This window comes from Ornithorhynchus anatinus, chromosome 1 (assembly GCF_004115215.2).
Source record: "Ornithorhynchus anatinus isolate Pmale09 chromosome 1, mOrnAna1.pri.v4, whole genome shotgun sequence".
NCBI classification, from domain to species: domain Eukaryota; kingdom Metazoa; phylum Chordata; class Mammalia; order Monotremata; family Ornithorhynchidae; genus Ornithorhynchus; species Ornithorhynchus anatinus.
The window spans coordinates 123919207-123933781 of NC_041728.1; the positions used below are offsets into that span (position 1 = coordinate 123919207).

At 45.7% G+C, this 14575-nt stretch overlaps 1 protein-coding gene across 6 annotated transcripts in view; it reads right to left on the minus strand.

The window, feature by feature from the left end:
• YEATS2 (YEATS domain containing 2) overlaps positions 1 to 12777 on the minus strand; it is an 84023-nt gene extending 71246 nt beyond the window's left edge. For all 6 annotated transcript variants that reach the window (XR_005660233.1, XM_029058892.2, XM_029058893.2 and 3 more), the window contains exons 1-6: positions 12663 to 12777; positions 10717 to 10814; positions 10522 to 10614; positions 4570 to 4815; positions 3354 to 3469; positions 1007 to 1168 (exon numbers count right to left, since the gene is read on the minus strand). Coding sequence is in view for 5 of the 6 variants with exons in the window: in XM_029058892.2 (XP_028914725.1) it covers positions 1007 to 1168; positions 3354 to 3469; positions 4570 to 4815; positions 10522 to 10614; positions 10717 to 10814; positions 12663 to 12762 (815 nt within the window). In the remaining variant the exon portion in view is untranslated. The remainder of the gene's footprint in view (positions 1 to 1006; positions 1169 to 3353; positions 3470 to 4569; positions 4816 to 10521; positions 10615 to 10716; positions 10815 to 12662) is intronic.
• Between the last annotated feature and the right edge of the window lie 1798 nt (positions 12778 to 14575).

The following is a 14575-nucleotide window of genomic DNA, read 5'->3' on the forward strand; positions in this document are numbered from 1 at the left end:
GCGAAAAATGAATCCTGGATTTTTCAGAACCTCCAAATCTGCTTTAAATTTATTTGCGCGGTTCAAAGTGAATTCTTATTTTACTCAGGTACTCCCAAGCAAAAAAACATTTTGGAACACAAATGGGAATTTGGAAAAAACAGAGGATTGAGAAATACTACTTGTTAAAAATACGATTTTGTTCACCAACAGACCGGGTGGGAAAGAGAATATCTGTTGGCATGCTAACATCTTGAACCCTGAGCTAAAACTATAAGACCATTTCAGGAATAAAAAAAAGGCTTTATCACTTAATCACTTTAAATTTTCTCCAGAAATAAAGTTGCTTCTTCATTCACCAGGAAACCTGTCTTGTGAAACCTCTGGGATAACCCCCAGTAATTCAAAAGACATCTTTCAACTGAAGACCTCAAAGAACATTATCTTAGGCTGTGAGTCCCATGTGGGACAGGGACTATGTCCAACCTGATAAAACTGTACCTACCCTAGTGCTTACAGTAATACTTGCCATGTAGTAAGCACTTAACTAATACCACTATAATAACAACAATAATAGGTGTCAGCATAACTCAGCATGGTAGAAATCAGCCAGAAAGAAATAGGCCCCATCCAGCAGTATAATGGTAATATGATAATCGTATTCATTGATCATTTAGTATATGTTAAGGGTTGGGGTGGATACAAGATAATGTGGTACGGTACAATCCCTGTCCCATATGAGGTTCGCAACGCAAGGAAGGAGGGAGAACAAGTGGTATTAAATCCCCATTTTATAGATGAGGAAACTGAGGCACAGAGAAGTTAAGGAACTTGCCCAAGTTCACACAGCAGGCAAGTAGCAGAGTTGGGATTGGAATATCGGTCCTCTGATTCCCAGGCCGGTGCTCTTTCCATTAGGCTACACTGCTTCTCCAGGGGGCAGTTACTTCCAGGAAGTCAGTGAGTAGCTGGTCACCTAATGGCTTTTTTCCACTTGAAAAGGCATCAAAAATACGATATCTTTTACCTGACTTCCACAAGGTCATTGGGTTTATAACTGGGATGAAGAAAGAACCAAACTTTCTTGACAAAATGATTGATACTGGGCTCTCTTCGGGACCCTCGGACATACACCATCCACTTATGTGTTGACTGGTCATTTTCTTCCCTCTTATCAGGAGGAATGTACCTGGAAGAAACAAATCCATCAGTCACAGATTCACTTAGGAGGATTAGTTTCTTAAGTAAAGATGTCAGTGATGAGATCCCAACGGTCAATTTATCAATCAACGGAATTTATTCAATCAATGGCATTTATTAAGTGCTTACTATGTGCAAAGCACTTGGGAGGGTACAATAAAACAGAATTAGCAAACATGTTTCCTGTTCAGAAACTTACAATCTACGGGAGGGGGACAGGCATTAATATGAATAAGTATATATATAAATATATACTGATATATATATATTATATATATATTGAGCACTGTACTAAGCGCATGGGAACATACAATCCAACAGATCTGGTCGGAAACGATCCCAGCCCACAAGGAGCTTATAACCTCCAGCGGTAAACTCCCATTAGAAATAAGCCTTGGTGCCCACATAAAGCAGTAGACTGCGATACCGCTCGCTCTCTCCCTTCCCTGCCGGTCACCATGCGGTTCGGGGGGGGGGGGGGGGGGCGCGGTGTGAAATGAGAGAGAAGGCGGGCGTGGGCACGAGACACACTGTGAAACACACACTGTGAAGTTTCCTACATGCGGGACTCACGCACTTATGGCTGGCTGGAAAGAGTAAACTGGAGCTGACCTGGAGTACCCCAACCCAGCAGGATTTCGCCTAGGGAGCTTTACTGCCTCCTTAGCCAGGCAGGTTTTCAGGACCCCTGCTGGGCCTGGCTGGCTCAAAGACCTTGGGTGGTCTTCCGTTCTCTAAACTTCAAACTTCAGTACAGATACCACAACCCCAGCACATAAAACCAGGACCAGAGAGTGTTCAGGTCTCCTAACAGACCTCCTAATGGCAGGATTTAAAGTAACTCACAAAATGACCCAATCCCAGCTCTTTTAAAGAGAGATTTAGTATAAATCTGGGAAGTCTTAGTAAAAATATAATTGGAATGAACCTTTATTTTACCAACCCACCGTTTAACAACCAGTCCACTCTTAAAAAACGTCTTTCTTTTCAGGAGCCAGTTTGGCTACCACTAAACTAGCCTTGAAAATAAGTGCTTAGTTCTCCCTGTCATAACGAAGGGAAGTATCAAGTACATATCTAAAATCCCTCGGTAGGCCCTTGGCACAAATTATTCACCCTCAGAAGGGTGAATACTTGCAAGGTTGTTTATATTCACACGTTTATATTCTTCTGGATTTCTGTGACTCTCTGAAATAAACCAAAGATCTAAAGCAATCATTGCACAAAAAGTCCACTGATTCTGATTCAGCTTGCTGTTTGGGGGGAATCTTGAGCAGTGCAAATCACCTGCCTCCACGAACTTCACCAAACCTCTTTCTTACAGCTGCGAGTGGGCACCAATTCAAAGATTCCTACATTAACGGAAAAGTTGAGAATCGCGATCTGACTCTCTGTGTCACTTGGCAGGCAATTATTGTGTAGCAACTAGAGGATACATGAGCTCACATTTTATTGATCAAAAATGAAGGAGTGTATCCTTGACCCCCGAAAGCCCGGCTTCACAATCCTCAAGCTGGAATTGAGTTCTAAATATAGATCATCTCCACACTAACCAAAAATACTGGTATCATCTCAGGTCCTAAGTATATGGGGAGGAAAGAAGCGGGGAGATTGGCAGGGGGATGTCACCAAGTCCCTCCAAATTCTCCCGGGGTGCTTAACCACTGACATAAACATATAAATTTACAGTAAGCAGGTGCTAGCTGTTGAATCTGACACCTGGTCAACGGAAAAGCTCAGGGGTTTTAATTTCCAATAAACTGAATTCTCTCTGAAACCAAGTTATGGAAAAACTGATCTGGTAGATTGCGTAGTGGCCCTTTTCATTTAGGGGGTGGGGAGGCTCTTTGATCGACCGTTTTCACTGGGCACGGGCCCCTGGACAAATGTCATCGTAAGGGTAAGTTCACACCAGTGGGGCTTCAAAGGTCAGACTTGAGAGCAAAGCTTAAAAGTATTCCCAGCACCTGTTAACTGTCAAGTTGGTTTCCACCCCAAGACCTCAAGCCTTCTTTGGAGCAGTAGGTAAAACCACTGCAAAAGCTTTGAAAAGAACATGCGGCAAGCAAAACAGGGGGCTTCTTGCCCCTACTTATTGATTTAGAGGTATATTTATGCACTTTCCACCACGGTGACCTCGTAGATGAAGCTGCCAAATGGGACTTCATACTCACTTGGAGACATTACCAACGACTATTGTTTTCTTCACAAAAAGGCGTGATGTTTCCTCCCCTGCCAGACTAGGATTTCTCTGGCCTGCTTTGTTGGGGCCGATCACGCTGGAAGTATCCTGAAAAGAATCCAACCAATAATACCCACTTTGGAGCACAACCAAACCTTCAGTAATAGACCTTCCTTCCATACAGATACTAGAAACCTCAAAAGTCACAGCGGTTAAGAACAGTTTATTCCTTTACCCGCAAGGTACTTCAGGAAAAGTTTTGCTCTTGCAGTGTGAATCTGGTGCGTTATAAATCCATTTCAATGAAAGTGGTCGCTTTGTGTCACAAACAGTACACAATAACCGATAGGCTATGCCACTAGACCAAGCTAGATGTAGCGTGGCCAAGTGAAAGAGCATGAAATAGGGTGTCAGGAGAAACAGGTTCTAAAACCCAGTTCTGCTGTTTGCCTGAAACGTGTCCGTGTGACTATGTAAGAGGAGGGAGGAGGATTTTAATCCCCATTTTGTAGCTTAGGGAATTGTGGCACAGAAGTGAAGTGCCTTGCCCAAGGTCACAGAGCAGACAGGTAGCGGAACTGGGATTAGAACCCAGGTTCTTCTGACTCACAGGCCCCTGCTTTATCTACTAGGCAACACAGCATTAAATTAATTCATTCAATCATTTATTGAGCGCTGACGGTGTGCAAAGCACTGGAATAAATACTCAAGAGAGCACAATATAACAATAAACAGACACATTCCCCACCCTCGACAAGCTTACAGTCTTGTCTGCTCTGTGACCCTGGAAAAGTCACTTCACTTCACTGTGCCCTCATCTGTAAAATGGGGATTCGATTCTCCTCCCTTCTTCTTAGACGGTGAGCCCCACGTGAGACAAAGACTGTGTCCAAACTCATTATCTTTTCTCTAACCCCAGCATTCAGTACAGGTAACGGCACAGTGTGAGAACTTGACAATTACCATAATTCTTATCATTGATCCTTCTGCAAAGACCATACAGTGAGGCCGGCTTTACAGATCACTGACAGAGACGCAGAAAGGGCCAGAGAATCAATGCAGAAGCCAAAAAGGCCGAATCAGGTTGTCGACTGGTTAAATATACACCTCGTTAGAGGTAGCTTGAAGAATTGACCTCTGGTCAGTTCACGTTGGCAGAGGAACTATAGCCAAAGAGCAGCCACTGCAGCCCTCGGGCTTAACTGTACCTGTCCGGTATTCCGGCCCAGCCTCTGGTCCACATTATTTGACAGCCTCTCTTCCATCTCCAGGTTGCTATTGTTGTCCTTCTCAGATAAGAAGTCATTATGTTGAGATAATGAGTCACTTTCCGAATGGTTAGCAGAAGGCGTTTCGGACCTCTGATTGGCAGGAGACGATGATCTCGACGGAGATTCCAAAAACTTCTTGATCGAAGGATGATTAAAAACCGTGGCATCGCACGTCTTTGTACCCTGTAGGAATGAAGGCGATGACACACATAACTCCAAATAAAATCACAGACCCTTTATAACTGTGCTACGCAGCACTGGTCAGAAGATGAAAGAGTGAAGGTGAAAGCAAAAAAAAATACACGATGACAACTTCTAAGAATAAGACACAGGACTCTGAAACTTTAAAAACCACCATTTAAGATGGCGAGGTTTCAAATCCACTGTCGTCCCCTAGATTTACAGTAGTTTCTCTCGATTCCGGGATCTGCTGTGGTTCTTGATCCAGGATTCATTGGATAATCCAACTTCAACCTTCTCTCCTCTTCTCCGGCCAGGGTGCCTGGAACCTAGAGATTTGAATTTGAACTTGGCCACCACTGCCGGCCTCGGACTCATCAAGGATCCACAACAAGCAAGGCGGCAACTGGGGGTCTGGGGCCACTTGGAATGATAATGGACTTAAGTGCGTCACTCACTGAATCAATCAATTGCAATTATTGCATGCTTACTGTGTGCAGAGCAGTGTACTGAGCACTGGGAGAGTCGAATATAACAGAGTTGGTAGATACATTCCCCGCTCATAAGGAGCTCAGTCTAGAGGAAGACGGTATTCACACTCTATGTGCCACTGGACAGGAGTGGACTATCCCCTGCTCCTCTGTACATTCTTTCCCCTTACTGAGCCCTCTGCACAACGTATGTCCTCAATAAATACCATTGGATGAGCAGGAATACCACAGGGTGAGCCCCCGCCCTCTCGCTTGCCAAGGGGGCAAAATGTCAGGGGCCGAGGGCAGGCAGGTTTTTTAAGAATTATTTTTAAGGCAGAGTTCAGCGGAATGAAAGCGTCTCTCTTTTAACAGCAGCGATCCTATCTGTTCCAGCTTTACTTGCCCATCTTAGTCAGTATATCCTCTCACTATGTTGCCCCAGGATATCAAGGGAAATATGAAAACAACAATGCACAGAACAGATGCAAAACTTCCATAGGGGCTAATTTTACACTTATTTATTCATTCATTTGTACTTACTGAGCACTTAATGTGTGCAGAACACTGTACTAAGCACTTGGGAGAGTAAAATACAACAATAAACAGACATATTCCCTGCCAACAAACTTACAGTCTAGATGAGGGGAGAGTGACACTAATATAAATTAGATATATGTACATAAGTGCTGTGGGGCTTGGAGGGAGGAAGAACAAAGGGAGCAAGTCAGGGTGACACAGAAGAGAGTGGGAGAAGAGGAAAAGGGAGCTTAGTCAGGGAAGACCTCCTGGAGGAGATGTGCCTTCAATAGGCTTTGAAGCGGGGGAGGACTTGAGAAGGGAGGGTGCTCCAGGCCAGAGGCAGGAGGCGGGTGAGGGGTCACCGGCGAGACAGGGAGATCGAGGCACAGTGAGAAGGTTAGCGTTAGAGGAGCGAAGGGTGAGGGCTGGGTGGTAGTAGGAGAGTAGCGAGGTGAGATGGGAGGGGACAAGATTATTGAGTGCTTTAAACCCTTGATCACCTCCACTTGGTCAGAACTGGATTTCCTCATTTACTGCATTTACTGTGAGTTGAAGGAACAAAAAATAATCTTCAGACTACAGAATTCCAAGGCAAAGGTAGAATTCTCAGGCCTCCACTTTATGTTTTTAAAAGCTTCACTGCGGTGAGAAAGCAGTGAGGATGGATGGCCAGGAGTGGAATGCCCTTGCTATTCAAAGGTAAAGGGGTGGATGTACATTCTGTATGTGAACGACAAAAAAAGCCTTAACCTTGAGTTGCTGCTCCTGCACCCATTTCTGAGCTTTACGGGAAACATGGAAACTTGTAATATGTTCCCAGGGGGCCCCTGGGCACACAATGTGCCCATAGCAGAATATGGAAGACCAGCAGTGAACACTGACCAGGGCAGACAATTTGGTCAGCTCTAGAGTGGCTCATACCTAGAAACTTGACTCTTTGCATCACCAACAGAAGAAGGCCCATCTCGGGGGTTTTCACACACTATCATCAAAATGAGGCTTTCCCAATAAAAACACAACAGCATTCCGTCATCCAAGGGTTTGCATTTACCAAAGAAAAGACTTCCTCTAAAAAAGACCTCCTGGTATCATCGCCTCCAGAAAGGAAGACCTTGCGAATTATGCAGAACTCTTTGATGAGCTGGGAAATAAGGGGAGGAGTTGGAGAGACATTTGAGGGTTCTGGAGTTTCTTAGGACATGAAAGGTACAAGTCTTCACAGCAACGGTGTGTGTGGACCAGTTTATGCTGGAGTGGAGCAACCTGGCATATGGGAGAGAGTGGGAGGCTTTAATACAGAGGACCTATCGGGAGCCACGATGCTTGTGCGTGGTCCCTCTGGTAATGGTTGCCGAGAGAGAGAGACAGTCAGTCCCATCAACTGAGCACAGCAGTGGTTATGTTATTATCACCATCAATGGTAACCAAAATATACGATAAACTGATTTGACAAAAATCACAATGGAGGGTGACTTGATCTACAGAAAGGGTGCCGGGGAAAAAAGGGAGGAGGATCTAAGTTTCAGGCTCTGAAGCTACAGATCTCTAAATAAATCTTTACTCCCCCGTCTTTCAAATCCATGAGGGAAGGAGCAAGGCCTAGTGGAAAGACTGTGACCCTGAGGGTGAAAGGATATGGGTTCTTTTCCTGGCTCTGCCACTTGCCTGCTGTGTGACCTTGGGTGGTGCCTTAACTTCTCTGTGCCTCAGTTTCCTCATCTATAAAATAGGGACTAAAATACATCCTTCCTACTTGTGCTGTAAGCCCCAGGAGGGACAGGGACTGTGTCCAACCTGATTATCTTGTATCTACCTCAGCACTTAGAACGGTGCTTGGCACATAGTAAGTACTTACGAATACTTATTATTATTATCATAATAAAATATCCTTATTTACCTCCCAGGCTGTTTTGAGAATTAAATGATGTCTGTGTGGCATCTGCTGGGGAAAGCAAAAGAAGAAGAAGAAGGAGGGAAAATCTAGATCAAATTCCAGGGCATTAATGCTAGTTAATATATGAAATGAATGAGCAAGTTGGTGATGACCCCAATTTCACAAATGCACAGGTTTCAATTCAAATGGCTGAAACAAAATCTGAGACAGAGCAATGAAGTTCAGCTCCTTCCTGTTTCCTGGCAGAACATACGAGACTACAGGAAACAGGAAATTAAATCCATGAAGTAGAGATTCTGCCACTCTGGGCAGATCTTTAAAGGGCTGGAGCCAAGAGTTCCTCTTCCATCTGCTTATTTGTCAAAGCAAATTTGGTGCTCGTGAAGAGGGCCAAGCTGCCAGCTCTCAGAGCCAATATTCACTAACCAGGCAAGCTGGTGAGGGGAAGTGGAAGGGAGAGAGATGGTGAGGAGGGAGAAAGGGGTTAGATGAGATAGGGAGAGAGGATAACTCATTTTACTAACTCTTCCAAACCTTGCCACTTTGGCTGAGTCTGCCAGTGAGGAGGAAGGAGAGAAGGTGGAGTGGATTACCCTAGGGGGTGTTTATGCTTTTTGGAGCAATTTTATCTCCCAGGATATGTGCTAGACAGTGAACACTAAAGGCCTCCACACTGCACCAGAAGCTCAACACATGAGGCTAGGAGAGAGAAAGACTGAACGGAAAAAGGGCTGCTGCCTTCAGGACAACTCCACCTGGATGTCCGCCCACCACTTCAAACTCACCATGTCCACGACTGAGCTCCTTATCTTCCCTCCCAAACCCTGTCCTCTCCCTGACTTCCCCGTCACTGTGGACGGCACTACCATCCTTCCCGTCTCACAGGCTCGCAAGCTTGGTGTCATCCTTGACTCCGCTCTCATTCACTCCACACATCCATCACCAAAACCTGCCAGTCTCACCTTAACAACGTTGCCTTTCCTTTCCAACCAAACTGCTACCTTGTTAGTACAATCACTCATCATATCCCGACTGGATTATTACATCAGCCTTCTTTCTGACTTCCCAAACTCTTGTCTCTCCCCGCTTCAATCTATACTTCACACTGCTGCCCATATTATCTTTCTACAGAAACACTCTGGGTATGCCACCCCCCTTCTCAAAAATCTCCAGTGGTTGCCTATCAACCTTCATATGAAGCAAACACTCCTGACTTTTGGCTTCAAAGCACTCCATCACCTTGCCCCCTCCTACCTCATCTCCTTCTTTCCTTCTACAGCCCAGCCCGCACACTCCGCTCCTCTGCCGCTCACCTCCTCACTGTGCCTCATTCTCGTCTGTCCCGCCGGTGAACCCTGGCCCACGTCCTACCTCTGGCCTGGAATGCCCTCCCTCCTCACACCAGCCAAACTAGCTCCCTTGCCCCCCTTCAAAGCCCTACTGAGAGCTCACCTTCTCCAGGAGGCCTTCCCAGACTGAGCCCCCTCTTTCCCTCTGCTCCTCCTCCCCTCCCTATCGCCCCTACTCCCTCCCTCTGCTTCACCCCCCCCCCCTTCCCGCACTACAGCACTTGTGTATATTTGTATATATTCATTACTCTATTTTATTAATGACGTGTATATATACATAATTCTATTTACCTATTTTGATGCTATTGATGCCTGTCTACTTGCTTTGCTTTGTTGTCTGTCTCCTCCTTCTAGACTGAGTCCGTTGTTGGGGAGGGACTGTCTGTTACTGAACTGTACTTTCCAAACGCTTAGTACAGTGCTCTGCACACAGTAAGAGCTCAATAAATACGATTGAATGAATGAACGAATGAAAAGGGAAAATTAGCTAAAGGAGTATAGATAGACCCAATTAAACACCTACGTGTTGCTAGCCCGCAGGGTCTCAGCCAAAATGAACACAAAATTCAAGAACTGTTCCAGTGGTCTCTCTCTTTGGGGTGACCTGCACTTCAAGTCCACTAGGCAGTTAATAATAGTAATAACAATAATAATAGCATTTGTTAAGTGCTTACTATGTGCGAAGCACTGTTCTAAGCGCTGGGGAGGGGGATACAAGGTGATCAGGTTGTCCCACGTGGGGCTCTCAGTCTTAATCCCCATTTTACAGAGGAGGGAACTGAGGCCCAAAGAAGTTAAGTGACTTGCCCAAAGTCACACAGCTGACAAGTGGTGGAGCCGGGATTAGAACCCATGACATCTGACTCCCAAGCCCGGGCTCTTTCCACTGAGCCACACTGCTTCTCATTGTATTTATTGAGTGTTCACTGTGCTGAGCACTGTACTAAAAGCCCCACCTTCTGTCTCCCTCCTCCAGAGTCTCACTGGGGTGACTTGCACTTCAAATCCATCAGTCAGTCAATTGTATTGACTGAATGCTTACTGTGTGCACAACACTGTACTAAGTGCTTGGGAGAGTACAATATAACAATAAAACAGACAAATTATCTGTCCACAAGGGGTTTACAGAAAAGTCAGGAAGAAGCAGACCCACCAGGCCTACGCAACCCCCACTCCCTGTCACCTCCAAAGCGGGACTCCTGAAAGGAAGAGCTGGAGGAGGAGGCTTGTCTGAGCCGATTCCCCCGCCGCCCATGCCCTGATGTGGAGTTTGCCACGAGTTGAGGGGGCTGCGCCCGTGTCAACCATCCACCTCCTCTGCCCACTGGAAAGGCCCACTCTCCACCAGCTGGACCTACTGTCTTTGGTCTGTGGCTTTTCAGTACACAAGGCCCGGTCACCTTTTGAGTCAGAGCACTACCATTATTCCCCGAAAGGTAGCACATCAGGTTCTTTGCCAAAGGATTTCTCTTACCTCTGAAACTTTAAGCAGGCCTGCAGAAGCATAGTAGTTAGCCACAATACAAGCACGCAGTTTATCCATCATCCTCCTTGCTTCCAGCAGACGCTGAAAAACAAATTCACCATGATATTTCAAAAATAGCACCAGAAGCATAATCCACTTTGGAATTTCACACACCCCCAAAGGGATGAGACAGCGCCTCGATACCTGGTCTATGACTTCAATCTCATGCTCCTTATTCTTCATTTCAACAGCAAACTGTTCTTTGATAATAGTCTCAATCTTCTGCACAGCAGCATCTCGAGCTGTTCTCAGAAGAAGACACACATGTAAGGATAACTGCTTCTCCAGTTTCTCCCTTTCCAAGATGGGCCCAGGCAAGCGAGCATTGGACTGAATTCCTAAACAAAATACTTCACATCCTCCAGAAAGCCATTACTGAAGAGAAGCAGATAAGACTGAGCAAATGCGTCTCAAGATGCTTCACCAATCCTGATGTCTTCATAGTGTGAGAAGCCCGCTCAGGGAAGCAGTGTGGACTAGTTGATAGAGCGCAGGCCTGGGTGACAGAAGGTCCTACGCTCTGATCCTGGCTCTGCCACTTATCTGCTGTGACCTTGGGCAAATCATTTAACCTCTCTGCACCTCAATCACCTCACCTGTAAAATGGGGATTAAGATGCTAAACCCCGGGTGGGACATGGACTGTGTCCAACTTGACTAGCTTGTGTCTAACCCAGAGCTTGGTACAGTGCCTGGAACACAGTAAGTGCTTAACAAAAAACCACTAAAAGAAAAAAAGCGTTCTTCGCTTCAGAGCATTTCAATGGTCCGTGTTAGCTACCAAGCTACCAAGGGGAGTGTGAGCCCGTTGTTTGGGCACGGATTGTCTCCATCTGTTACCGAACTGTACATTCCAATCTTTTAGTACAGTGCTCTGCACACAGTAAGCGCTCAAAAAATACGACTGAATGAATGAATGAAAGGATAGGGTTGAACCTCTAACCAGAGGGTTCTCCCTCCAGCCCTTCACGGCACCCTCTCACCCCTGGAATCTGTAGACTGGCCCCAGGGGAGATGGGTATGTGAGTGGCTGGGAGAATGGCTACTGCCCGTGGCCACACAATGAAAACAGATGACGACCTGAAGATGGCCCCCATGAAGATCCCAAACCTGGCCCCTTGACACCAGGAGAGCCCACATTCACAGCTGGGAACAGCTCTGAATCCTGGGAGAGGCCCCGCCAAGAACTCAATGGCATCAGAGACCTGACGACTCAACCGCCTCTTCTGGGGGCTGTAGAACCCCTCTCCCCTATGAACTCTGGCCAGAGGAGGCCCAAGCCTATTCAACTCCGGGACAGTAGATGCAGGTAGCAAAAGGTCGGGTGTCCAGTCCTTAAAGGATTACCAAGAGCAACAAGGACCCATAACTACTCATTTCCAGGAGAGGGCAGGAGCCGAAAATCATTTTACTTCAAAACTCGGGAGGACCAGGTGAGAATCACCTCAATCGATGGTATTTATTGGGCAGTTACTATGCGCAGAGCACTGTACTTAGTGACTGGGAGAGAACAAAAGAGCAGAGTTGGAAGAAATGTTCCCTGCCCACAGTATATTTTTAACTTTCAACTGAGGCTCAAGTTGACAAGGTTGAGGCACACAGTCCATGCCACTGTTATTGATATAATAATTAATAATAATGATGGTATTTGTTAAGCACTTACTATGTGCCAAGCACTGTTCTAAGTACCGGGGTAGATACAAGGTAATCAGGTTGTCCCAGGTGGGGCTCACAGTCTTAATCTCCATTTTATTGATGAGATAACTGAGGCACAGAGAAGTTAAGTGACTTGCTCAAAGTTACCCAGTTGACAAGTGGCAGAGCCGAGATTAGAACCCAAGACCTCCTCAATTCCAAGCCCATGCTCTTGCCACTGAGCCACGCTGCTCCATTAATGGTAGTCCATTACCCACCTGGGTGTTGAAATACATTCGACTCTTTAATCCGGGGGACCCTTGGCCTCTAGCTCGCTAAAATTCCCAGGACGACAGAACCTGAGGCCTTCTGACATTCATAGGGGCTTGAGAGAAACAGACCTGTGGCAGAGTTTAGTTTGTTCCCTATAACCTGGAGGGGTAAATGGGCGACTACCTGAGTTTTCAATCGCTTTGTGGCGTTTGTTTGGATGCACGACAGATATCTCCTCATAGTCTGGATCCTTCTCCTTGATAACTCTCTTGATTCCCGACATAATGGCCTTCAGCAATTCACTAATAAGAATAAAGGAAAAAAATCAATGGTCAGCACAGACATATAGTTCAGACGGCATTCGCTAATTGGCCATATTTATTTGCTAGACACATGTCTACCAAATCTGTTGTACTGTACTCTCTCAAGTGCTTAGTACAATACTCTGCATATAGTAAGTGCTCAATATACAGCATTGATTGACTGCTTTATTGAGTGTCCATCAGGTGTCATGTAATAGTGCTAGACTAAAGGAGCGGCAGTCCCTGCCCAAAAGGAGCTAAAACTCCAATGGCTGAGACAAATATAAAAAAATTTACATATATTTGGTCAAAGCTAATTATTATATGCCAAGTATTGTGGAGTAGGTACAAGACACAGTCCCTACCCCACCCAAGGCTTAGGGTCTAAGGGGGAAGGAAAACAGCTTTAAAATCCCTATTCAACAGATGAAGAAAAGGAGGCACAGAGGCAATAAACTAGATGTGGCAAGACAAGAGATCATATCAGGGAACTAACAGTTCGGGTGCAGAGGAAGGGTGTGGACACAGGAGAGGTTGGGCTGAAAAAAATGGCAGGATTTGATAACGGACTGAATGGGAGAGTTGAGCGATTAGTGAAGAACAAAGGATGGTGAGGGCTTCTATGTCAGGGAGGATGTCGGTGTTGTTGACCGAGATGTGACAGTTAGGGGGAGGAATGGGATTAGGAGAAAAGGAGAGAAGTTCTGCTTCAGACAGGTTAAATCTGAATTGCCGGCAGAATGTCCAAGTAGAGATATTCCAGAAGCAAGAGATCGGGATTGCTGATCAGGGCTAAAGGGTAGCACACGTGCAGAGCAGTGGGTCAGTTTCCTCCAAGATTTTAAACTTACATAAGCAAAACAAACTGAAAAGCATCGCTTTATGGAGATGTTTAAATATCATACTTGTGAACAATATAGCCCAGTGTTCTAAAAAGAAGTTAAACATATGGCTGAGTTCTCTCCCAAGCACATAGTACAGTGTTTTCCACACAGTAAGTGCTCAATAGATTGAATTGAATGAATGAATGGATGTCTTTGAATGGTGCTTGGCTGATAAAAATTGGCCTCTAGAAGAAGCTAACCACTCCGGGGTCTCAAACTTTCTCTTAGGATTTCCATCAACTGATTAATCAATGGTATCCACAGAGAGCTTAGGATGTGCAGAGCACTGTACTATGCACTCGGAAGAGTACAATATAAGAGACCCAGTCCCTGTTCACAATGAGCTTGTAGTCCAAAGTCAGGATGGGGATAGAGCTAATCTCTGGTATCTACTGGGGCAGGAGGGAGTGCCTGAGCAGGGGGTCGACAACGGGTGAGGCAACAGTGAGGAACAGGGAGTAGGTAGGTTGGTACTAGGGGATAATGTGCTTATCTAATTAATTGGTGGCTTGCAAACTTTCTCCCTAGACCCCCTTCCTGGGATTTGGGAGTCAGAAAGACCTGGGTTCTAAACCTGGTTCTGCTGCTTGTCTGCTGTGTGACATAGGGCAAGTCACTTCACTTCTCTGGGCTTCATTTACCTCATCTGTAAAAATGGGGATTAAGACGGTGAGCCCCACATGGGTCAGGGACTGTGGTCCAACCTGATGAGTTTCTACCTATCCCAGCACTTAGAACTGTGCCTGACACATAGTAAGTGCTTAACAAATACCATATAAAGAAGGAAGACTGCAGTGCAGTGGCCTTACCCCTGCTTTGGTGGGTCGGAATGGCTCAAACAATATTTCTCTCTTACAGATGCTATTTCCAAGCCCTTACAGCCTTACAGTTTTTAAACTGAAACCTTCCA